The sequence below is a fragment of the Macaca fascicularis genome, chromosome 6 (genome assembly GCF_037993035.2).
Source record: "Macaca fascicularis isolate 582-1 chromosome 6, T2T-MFA8v1.1".
In the NCBI taxonomy this organism is placed as follows: Eukaryota; Metazoa; Chordata; class Mammalia; order Primates; family Cercopithecidae; genus Macaca; species Macaca fascicularis.
The window spans coordinates 183,273,309-183,282,886 of NC_088380.1; the positions used below are offsets into that span (position 1 = coordinate 183,273,309).

A 9,578-nucleotide genomic window follows, 5' to 3' on the forward strand; every position below is an offset into this window, starting at 1 on the left:
GCCACCCCAGCCAAAGGCCTGAATTTGGAATCCTGTGGAGGACATGAGGTGGGGCCAAATAGGCCCTCAGGAGCTCCGCTGCAGACTAAACACCGCTGCGGACTAAACACCGCTGCGGACTAAACACCGCTGCGGACTAAACACCGCTGCGTGCTTCCCAGGGCCAGTCATTGCTGGAGGCTACGGCTGACTCCAGTAAGGGGGCTTCTGGGGCTGTCCCAGCCTGACTTGATGGTGTGGGACCGATGGGCAGCCTTCGGGGTCCTTAAAGGGGAAGAGAGCAAGCAGAAAGCCTAGGCTTAGTTGTTGGACAGACTTCAAACCCCACCTTGACACCTTGTAGCCTGTTTCCTTACCTGTAAGATGAGGATAAAACCAGGCATCATACAAGATTTCACATGAAATGATCCATGGAAAAAAAGCAGGCCCTCCTTTTTGAGAACAATGAGTGACAAGAGACAGCTGATAGGTGACTCTGAGAAACCCTGGGAATGAGGTTTTTGTATGACTAATAGTTGGGGATCAAGTAGCAGGACTTAAGAAAATGCCCAGTGCCCACTCCATACCCTGCTTGCGATCCTGCTACATTGTGGACATCACCTCATGCCACCAAATCAGGCAAGCCTGGCCCCGAAGGATGGCCATGCCATGTGTAGCCCAGTGCTTGGCATACAACAGAGTAGGATTCAGCAGTCCACCAGTCCCAGAAGCCAGGCTGGGGGCCTCGGATTCACTTCGGACCAAGGCCAACATAAGCAATGCAAAGAAAAGCAGAGGAGGCAGGTCACTCAGAGGGCAGCTCACTCAGAGTCCGGCGGAGCTCCTTACCCCCCGAGCTCCTTACCCTCCACCAGTAAAGCCACAGCTGGCCTCAGGCTAGGCCCCACCAGCCCCCAGCCTAGGGGTGGGACTAGCGTGGGCAAGGCAGGCAGGCCCCTTCCAAGCAGCCCAGGGTTCCTGGCGAGCTTCTGTAGAGGTGAGAGGAACTGCCGTGTGGGAAACGGGCAGACAGCGGTCAGGAGGAGGCCGGGGCCGTGCCTAGAAGAGCATGTGAATGTAGCACTTGCTGAAGGCGGGATGGCCTCTCAGCCCCGGTAGAGGTGCTTTTCGCTGGGGCAGTCCCAGGGTTTGGCTGACAGCAGAAAATACAAAATCATCAGAGAAGTAAAATACCTTTGTTTTATTATGTACACACTATATATAAAAACCACCTACCCTGAAAACAGCAGGTTCTGGCTTTTCCATGAACCCCCAGACGAATATAAATTGGAGCCTCTGAGAACAGTTCCTTCCCCAGAGCGGGGAGTGTGTGTGTGTGTGTGCGTGTGAGTGTGTAACCTTCTGATTCCATGGGACCTGGCCAGCACCTCTGGAGCCACACAGCCCTCCTTGCCTTACACCCTGACTCCAGCTTCACTGGTCCGGGGCACGCCTCAGCCTGGGGCGGCTGTGATGTAAAACAGTCACTCAACCTCCATCTTACTCTTCTGCAGAGAATCAAGGAAGTCTTGCCACTCTGCTGGGTAAAAGCGTTTATAGACATTGATCTTATTCCGAATCTGTTTTGGAGTATCTTGATAGTAATTCTTCTCATCACGGGCCATGGCCTAAGAAAGGAGAAGGGCTACTTTAAGAGAGGGCTAGACAGGCAAAGGCTGAAATTTTAGCTCATCCTGAATTAAGCAAGCCACTTGCTATCTACCCCTGAGGTCCAGAATCCTAACCTCAAAGGCTGTGGTGCACCAGGCACAGTGGCTCACGCCTGTACTCCCAACACTCTGGGAGACCGAGGTGGGAGGATCTCTTGAGCCCAGGAGTTCCAGGCCACCCTGGGCAACACAGTGAGACCCTGTCTCTCCAAAAACAATAAATTAACCATCCTGTGGGCCCAGCTACTTGGGAGGCTGAGGCAGGAGGACTGTTTCAGCCTGGGAGTTTGAGGCTGTGGTGAGCCATGATCACACCACTGCACTCCAACCTGGGTGACAGAGTGAGACTCTGTCTCAAAAAAAGACTGTCTCAGGCCTTCTCAGGAAGGCCTGAGAGTCCAGTGGGCCAGGGAGGAGCTGGGGCCAGCTGAGGAGCTCATGACGCATCATAGCCAACTAATGGCACCTGGGCCCAAGGGTCCATTGTTTGTAGCCGGATCTTTCCACTGTTAAGGAAGCCAAAAATAGACTTCCAGCCTGGGTGACAGAGTGAAATTCTGTCTCAAAAACAAAAACACACCAAAAAACACCATATGCAAGCAAAACATTTATCTGTGAGTGAGACAGGAACCAAGGCCACTCAGTCTATCCTTGCCTTAAGCATTCGTTCGAGTTAGGTCCCTGTCAGTAGGATCCATTTCCTAGAGTCTCTTTTTCCTCCCTTTCTTTGCACTCAGTTTCAGAAAACAGGTGCTGCGCAAGCAGATCAAGCCGCGAATGGTCCAGGGCACCTTCCCAGCCAGCCCACGTGGCCTCAGCCGGCTCACCTTGTAGTCCTCCCCGTGGTTCTCCACCATGTGGCGTACGTAGTCAATGAGGTCCCGAGACAGAGTATTTCCTTTCTTTTCTGGAAGGCTGGCTTCTGCCTCCAGGTCTGGAATGATGAGAAGCGGGGAAATAGGGAATGAGGCTTTGCTTTCTGTGCTCTTTGAGCTGTCCAGTCACCCCTTCACCCACTCCCAAGCCACAAGACCCACCACACCAACCACCTGGGGGTCTTTGCCTCCCCATTCCCCAATTCACTGCTGGAACCTTCTTCAGCCCCTTGGATCCCAGACTCTGTCTCCTATGACCCAATCATCTACCAGTATGGCAACTTTTGGAAAGGGAAGTCACTTCTCTCTGGGCCTCGGGTGGATTTACAAGGAAGGTAACAAACTAATAACCTCTACTTAGTGGCAGGTCTCAGGACAGAGATGAAGGCACATACCTGCTACAGGACAGGGCTCCCTTCCAGATATAAGCCTCTCAAATAAGCTCTTGATGTATTATTTCAACACATGAAATCAGACGGTCTAAATACGTGAGATCTAGAGCTTCCGGGTCTGGGGCCTGAAGCTGGGCCCTGGCACCTTACTAGTGCTCCATGGGAGAGAAAAAGCCAGGATGTGGAGCCAACTAATGGCTTCATTTTTAAAATAGGCAGGCAAATCCTACTCCATTTCTCATCTGAGAGAAAGAGCTACCTCAGAGAAAGGAAGTAGGCAAATAATATCCAGGGGCTAGGTCCTATTGTATATAAAATTATCTTTGACATGGTCGCCAGGGGTTGGAGGTAGGGGAAGACGGGGAGTTGTTTAATGGGTATAGTTTGAGTTTTGCAAAATGAAAGGTTATATGGACCTATTGCACAACAAAGTGAGTATATTTTACACTCAAAAATGGTTAGGATCGTGACTTTTATGTACTTTTTAACCACAATTTAAAATTTTTAAAAATATTTCTCTTTGACTACAGTAAGTGCACATGGCTTTGTTTATACAATCCTGTGCAGTAATTCTCATGAGAACCACTGAGATAAAGACAGGAACTCAAGGAATTCTGTATCAAATGTCTGGCCATTCAAATCCTTTATCTTTAGGGGAGCTGCTTAAACACCCTGACAGGTAAGGGGAAGGATGAATGAAGAATTCTAGAGCATTCCCACTTTCCTGTAGGGTTTACTCTTCTCGTTTTAGCATTCACTCTCTATAGCCTTAATATATGTAAAATCGATTTTGTCATTGGAAACATTTATTGAGATGGTGGAATCCCTAAAAATCAGTTCATCCTTAAATTCATGGTAAGCCATACACATGCCTGAGATTTACTAGTTTCTCTTCTATTCTCCCAGGCACCTAGCTACATCCCCCCTGAACATCTCTGACCTTAGTTCACACAGTAAGGTCAGGGTTTAGTCAGTACAATGAAAAATGACCCAGCCAGGACACAGTCCTAACTCTGTGAACTTTGAACCAGCTCATTTCTTCCCTCTGAAACTTGGTTTCTCCATCTGCAAAATGAGAACATCTTAGGGCCCTTCCCAGTTTCCCACAGTGCAGGACAGTGACCTAAAGGAATATATGGACCAAACCCACCATTCAGCACATAGGGCTTCCGCACAAGCTCCTTAGGCCCCTCCTCTCTGTCCACCTCCATGGCCTTCACCTGCAGAGAACAGAGTCCTTGAGACCAGAAGGATCTTTGATGAGGGAAAGTCATAGACTCCTGCTTATCCCAACACAACTGCTAACCCATAAGAATCCCTGCCCAAGGTCAGGTAGAAGTAGGTAACAATGAGAACTAATGCCCTGGAGGCTTTTTTTCTCTCTCTTTTTGAGACAGAGTCTCATTCTGTTGCCCAGATTCCAATGCAGTGTTGCGATCTTGGTTGACTGCAACCTCCCCCCGGGTTCAAGTGATCTCCTGCCTCAGCCTCGCAAGTAGCTGGGATTACAATCGTGCACCATGCCCAGCTAAATTTCGTGTTTTTAGTACAGATGGGTTTTTGCCATGTTGGCCAGGCCAGTCTCAAACTCCTGGCCTCAAGTAATCCGTCCGTGCCTTTTACCCCCAACATAACCTTGGTGACAAGAACTTTGTGTTTTGTTCTCTACTAAATCCCCAGGGTGCTTAGGATGTGACATGTTCTCAATAAGTAGTTAACCTAATGAATGGGCTTGCTGAATGCATTTGTCCCATTGCCTTAGGCAAGTTTCTTTTTATTCTTTCATGCCAGAGGAAAAATGGCACTGCCATTTCTTGAATAAATGTGAGGCTACAGCCACACGGGTTAGATAATCCCTAAGGCAAGGAGTGTTATACCCATTTTATAGATAGGCAGAGAAAGATGAATTGCTTGCTTTTCTTTTGGGAATCTAGATTCTTTTAATAGTTGAAGCCTCCAGGGGGCCAGGTGGATCACTCGAGGCCCAGCCTGGCCAACATGGCAAAACCCTGTCTCTACTAAAAAGACAAAAATTAGCCGGGTGTGGTGGCACACGCTTGTAACCCCAGCTACTTGGGACGCTGAGGTGGGACATCGCTTGAACCCGGGGAGCAGACTGCAGTCAGGGAAGCCTAGGGAAGCCTCAGACCAAGGATGATACAGCAACAAAGAAAAGGTGTAGAGATCTCCAACTCTTACGCAGTACTAATTAGGAAAGTTAAGGGTAGAAAAAGATACATTAAGGAAAATACCGTTGAGATGCCAATGGGTTAATTTCAGAGAAAAAAGACCGAGTAGAGAGGGTGTGGGGAATGTGTGCAGGGGAGGGAGTGTGATGAAGGTAGTAAAGAGACCCGTGATCACCGTCAGTTGAGCGTTCCAACTGTGGCGAGGTCGAAAACTCGGGAAGGGCCTGAGGGAAGGTATGGGCAGTACCAAGTTCTGAAACCTAGGTCAGTATGGCAGGGGAAGAGTAAAGAAGACAAGGACCGAGACCCTGCCATGTCAGTACCTTTCTCTTACGGAGGGGCACCGCCCTGTTGGGGTCCACAGCCAATCCCATCTCGGCCAGGTTCTGCCGCACCGATTTAGCGTGGTCCCAGGCATGTCGGATGTGGGAGCTACGGGCAAAGGGAGACATCGCAGATCCGTCATCTCGCGGACCCTCCCGGCCGAGGCCCACCGCCACCCGGAACCCCAGCCCCCTCACCATTCGATCCGCGGCGCTGCCTTCCGTCGAGCATTCCGGTTCAGACGCTTTCGGTTGACATTGTAACCAAACTTCTGCCTCCGGGTTTTGCCCTTGGCCTTGGGCATCGCGCTGACCAAGGCACCAGCAGCTCAAAGTGCGTCTCACTCTCAGACCTCGTGTAACAAACTCCTTCCGGAAGGCGTGCACAAGGCTTTGCGGGCATTTGGGGAAATGTAGTCCTTTCGTAGCGCTACCGTTCTGAGCATACGACTCCCAGGATGCAACGAGCACCTGCGCCTGCGTACAACGCTCAATCTATTCGTTTCCCCGCCCCTTTCGTGACCTTTACCGGGAGGCAGAGCTCGGAGTCCCTAATTTCTCGTGCTGCTGTGGCCCGGACATGGCGACTCCCGGCCCTGTGATTCCGGAGGTTCCCTTTGAACCATCGAAGCCTCCAGTCATTGAGGGGCTTAGCCCCACTGTTTACAGGGATCCAGAGACTTTCAAGGAAAAGTTCCTTCGCAAGACCCGCGAGAACCCGGTGGTACCCATAGGTAAGTGGGTGCTGTAGGAACTGCGCAAGGAGAGGAGAGTGATGTCGGAGGGAAGGAAGTAGAGGAGGACACAGCGCTAGCGGGGAGCGGAATGAGAGCGAACCAGAGAAGTAACGAGGGGGCGGGGCGGTGAGGGGAGAAACTGATTGGAGCGGGAGCAGCGGGTTTGGGGGCGGGATTTGGGGCCTAGGATTGGGAGGACTCTGTGGCTAGGAGGACCTCACCTCGACCTACCCTCTCCGCCCTACCTCCGCTGTGATCCAGAGATCTTGGCTTTGGGGAAGCTAGACCTAAAGCGGAGAATGACCTGCGGGGCCCGACCTGCTGTTTCCCAGTTGCTTTGTCCCCTCTTCAGGTTGCCTGGCCACAGTGGCCGCCCTCACCTACGGCGTCTACTCCTTCTACCGGGGCGACAGCCGGCGCTCTCAGCTCATGATGCGCACCCGGATCGCCGCCCAGGGTTTCACGGTCACAGCCCTCTTGCTGGGTCTAGCTGTCACCGCTATGAAATCTCGACCCTGAGCCCAAGGTCTGGCCTTGAAAGCTCCGCAGAAATGATTCCAAAACCCAGGAGCAACCACTGGTCCTACCATGGGACTTACTCCCTCCTCTCCTCTGAGAGGCCCATGTGTCGTTGGGGGAGGAAGTGACCCTTTGTGTAACCGTAACTGAAAGTTTTTCAGAAATCCTAGATTCTGTTGTTTGAATGTTACATACTTCTATTTGTGCCACATCTCCCCTCCACTCCCCTGCTTAATAAACTCTAAAAATCCACTTGTAGTATGGTGAATTCAGTATCATCCCCATGGTTTTTGGTCTTTGATTTTGGAGGAAACAGACTTTAGACTGGTGTGGTGCTTAGAAATCGTGTAGTCTAGTTATTCCCGAACTTTCCTAGTAACAGCCACCCAGGGCACTTTGAAAGCAGAGATTTGGCCCGACGCGGTGGCTCACGCCTGTAATCCCAGCACTTTGGGAGGCTGAAGCGGGCGGATAACCTGAAGTCAAGAGTTCAAGACCAGCCTGACCAACATGGAGAAACCCTATCTCTACTAAAAATACAAAATTAGCTGGGCGTGGTGGTGCATGCCTGTAATCCCAGCTACTCGTGAGGCTGAGGCAGGAGAATCACTTGAACCCAGGAGGCGGAGGTTGCGGTGAGCTGAGATCCCGCCATTGCACTCCAGCCTGGACAATAAGAGCAAAACTCCATCTCAAAAAAAAAAAAAAATCTCAAGGTCACTCCTTGAGATTCTAGTTCAGTGGGCCTAGAGTAATGCCATTTGAAAAATGCTGATCTACCCAGCAGGTTTTCACACTGTCAGTAGGACCACCTTCCTTCAGATGAGGCCTCCCATAGTGAGGTCAGGGACAGAGGGTTCTGCCCTCCACTCCGCCATCAGCTCCTCATCCTGCTCCCACCTCCTGAGAGTCTACGGGGCTCCACTGATCTAGACCATCTGGTTGTGTTTTTGTTTTTGTTTTGAGACAGAGTCTCAGTCTGTCAGCCAGGCTGGAGTGCAGCGGCACAATCTCTGCTCACTGCAACCTTCCGGCTCAAGCAATTCTCCTGCCTCAGCCTTCCAAGTAGCTGGTATTACAGGTGTGTGCCACCATGTCCGGCTAATTTTTAGAAGAATACTCCTGACCTCAGGTAATCCACCTGCCTCGGCCTCCCAAACTGCTGGGATTACAGACGTGAGCCACCATGCCCAGCCTAGACCATCTGGTTCTTGACACAGTATAGAAGAGGAAACAGGCTGAGAAGCAGTCTGGCACAGTGGGAAGAACACAGTCCCAAAGCTTTCCAGCGATTTGTGTACGTAATGTTCAAGGGTTCTGGAAGAGGAGGCTGAGGACCTGAGCAAACTCTGGAGGACAGGTGGCCTGTGAGTTCCTCCTTCATGGAAAGTCTCCAACAGGCGTTCCTGGTCTGTGGTCAGCTCTCCTCAAACGCTCTTCCTGTGTGTGATTCTGCTGTTTTCAACACCAGCTTCAAGCTGGCAGAAGGAAAAGGAGTGAAGACATGCCCCTTCCTGAACCCCCCAAGAGTCTAGATCTCAGCGTGGAGGGCTGTACTAGGGCCAGCTAAGTGTCTCGCCTCCACCATGTCCTGTCAGCTTTGAGCCAGAGATGATAGGCGTAGAGCAGTGCACTGTGGTGACTCTTGGCCTCCAGATACAAGACAAGGACATGGAGTGGTGAGGACTGTGACACTTTTAAAGAGGATGACCACTGTAAGTGTTGGTGTCATGGTGTCCCCCTCCAAAAATGTTGAAGTCCTTTTAGTTCGTTAGAATGTGACCTTAAGCTGGGTGCTGTGGCTCATCCCTGTAATCCCGGCACTTTGGGAGACCAAAGTGGGTAAATTGCTTGAGCCCAGGAGTTGGAGCCCAGCCTGGATGACATGGCAAAGCCCCATCTCTACTAAAAATGCAAAGATTAGCCGAATGTGGTGGCACATGCCTGTAGTCCCAGCTACCTGAGAGGCTGAGGTGGAAGGATCACCGGACCCAAGGAAGTTGAGGCTGCAGTGAGCCAAGATTGTGCCACTGCACTCCAGCCTCAGTGACAAAGCGAGACCCTGTTTGGTAAGAAAAAAAAAAAAAAGGACAATTTGGCTACAAAGACAGACATACCTATAAGGCAATGTGCAAACAGCCATCTGATGGGGGCAGGATTGCAGTGATGCATCTGCCAGCTAAGGGATGCCTGAGGCTACCAGAAGCCAGAAGCAGGTGGAACAGACCCTTCCCCAGCTCCTTCAGAGGGAGCATGGCTCTGCCACAGCTTGATTTCAGATTTCTGGCCTCAAAAACTATGAGACGATAAACTTCTGTTCTAAGCCAGCTAGTTCATGTACCTTCTTATAGAAGCCCTAGGAAGCTAATATTTACTGGCAATTACTCAAATCTTTTTAAACATCATGCAGGTCATAAGCGTCCTGTTTGCAAACTCTGCTGAAGGGGAAGAAGGTGGTCACTGGTTGTTTATCCCGAATCCACAGATGGGCCCAGCTGAAGGAGGAAGCGAAACACACAGGGCAGTGGACCCTCCACATCCAGAGGGTCCCAGCCAACCCCGAGGAAGGGAGTCTCCTGGGTCTTCAGGGCTCTTCCCCAGGCTTAGAAGGAAGCTACCACTAGGAACCTCTGTCTTGCTTTTCCCTCCCACTACAAACCACTTCCCCTCTGGGAACCTTGGTGTCCTTGGCTATATGAGAATAACAGAATTTACCTCACAGACTTGCTAAAGGATGGAGGTTACAAAAGCATTCTGCGAGAGGCTGTCTTTCCTCCTGGAGATGGAGGCAACAGACATAGACAACTTGAGGCTCCCACTTGGCTGGGAAATGGGGAAACAGTCTCACGTTCTCTCAAGGCCACGAAGCTGGGAAAGTTCTAAGCACAAACTGA

At 50.9% G+C, this 9,578-nt stretch overlaps 2 protein-coding genes and 1 long non-coding RNA gene across 3 annotated transcripts; 1 reads left to right on the forward strand and 2 right to left on the reverse strand.

The window, feature by feature from the left end:
* Positions 1-1,165: 1,165 nt before the first annotated feature.
* On the reverse strand, positions 1,166-5,799 carry NOP16 (NOP16 nucleolar protein). Its single transcript, XM_005558590.4, has 5 exons — positions 5,627-5,799; positions 5,429-5,537; positions 4,067-4,136; positions 2,477-2,583; positions 1,166-1,607 (listed from the first exon to the last, which is right to left on the reverse strand). Exons 1-5 carry the CDS (start codon positions 5,731-5,733, stop codon positions 1,464-1,466), a joined length of 537 nt encoding a protein of 178 aa, XP_005558647.1. The 5' UTR covers positions 5,734-5,799; the 3' UTR covers positions 1,166-1,463.
* A 147-nt stretch (positions 5,800-5,946) lies between these two features.
* HIGD2A (HIG1 hypoxia inducible domain family member 2A) lies at positions 5,947-6,936 on the forward strand. Its single transcript, XM_005558587.4, has 2 exons — positions 5,947-6,162; positions 6,518-6,936. The coding sequence occupies exons 1-2, from the start codon at positions 6,009-6,011 to the stop codon at positions 6,682-6,684; spliced, it is 321 nt and encodes a 106-aa protein (XP_005558644.1). The 5' UTR covers positions 5,947-6,008; the 3' UTR covers positions 6,685-6,936.
* Positions 6,937-9,054: 2,118 nt separating this feature from the next.
* LOC141407106 (uncharacterized) lies at positions 9,055-9,530 on the reverse strand. Its single transcript, XR_012414379.1, has 2 exons — positions 9,400-9,530; positions 9,055-9,179 (listed from the first exon to the last, which is right to left on the reverse strand). It is a non-coding gene; the product is annotated as an uncharacterized lncRNA (long non-coding RNA).
* Positions 9,531-9,578: the final 48 nt, after the last annotated feature.

Excerpts from the sequence above, each read along its gene's own strand:
- NOP16 (XM_005558590.4), bottom strand. The coding sequence starts at position 5,733 with ATGCCCAAGGCCAAGGGCAAAACCCGGAGGCAGAAGTTTGGTTACAAT. Across the intron at positions 2,584-4,066 it reads GAAGCCCTATGTGCTGAATG|ACCTGGAGGCAGAAGCCAGC; the intron begins GTGGGTTTGGTC and ends TCATCATTCCAG. Across the intron at positions 1,608-2,476 it reads ACCACGGGGAGGACTACAAG|GCCATGGCCCGTGATGAGAA; the intron begins GTGAGCCGGCTG and ends CTCCTTTCTTAG.
- HIGD2A (XM_005558587.4), top strand. The coding sequence starts at position 6,009 with ATGGCGACTCCCGGCCCTGTGATTCCGGAGGTTCCCTTTGAACCATCG. Across the intron at positions 6,163-6,517 it reads GAACCCGGTGGTACCCATAG|GTTGCCTGGCCACAGTGGCC; the intron begins GTAAGTGGGTGC and ends TCCCCTCTTCAG.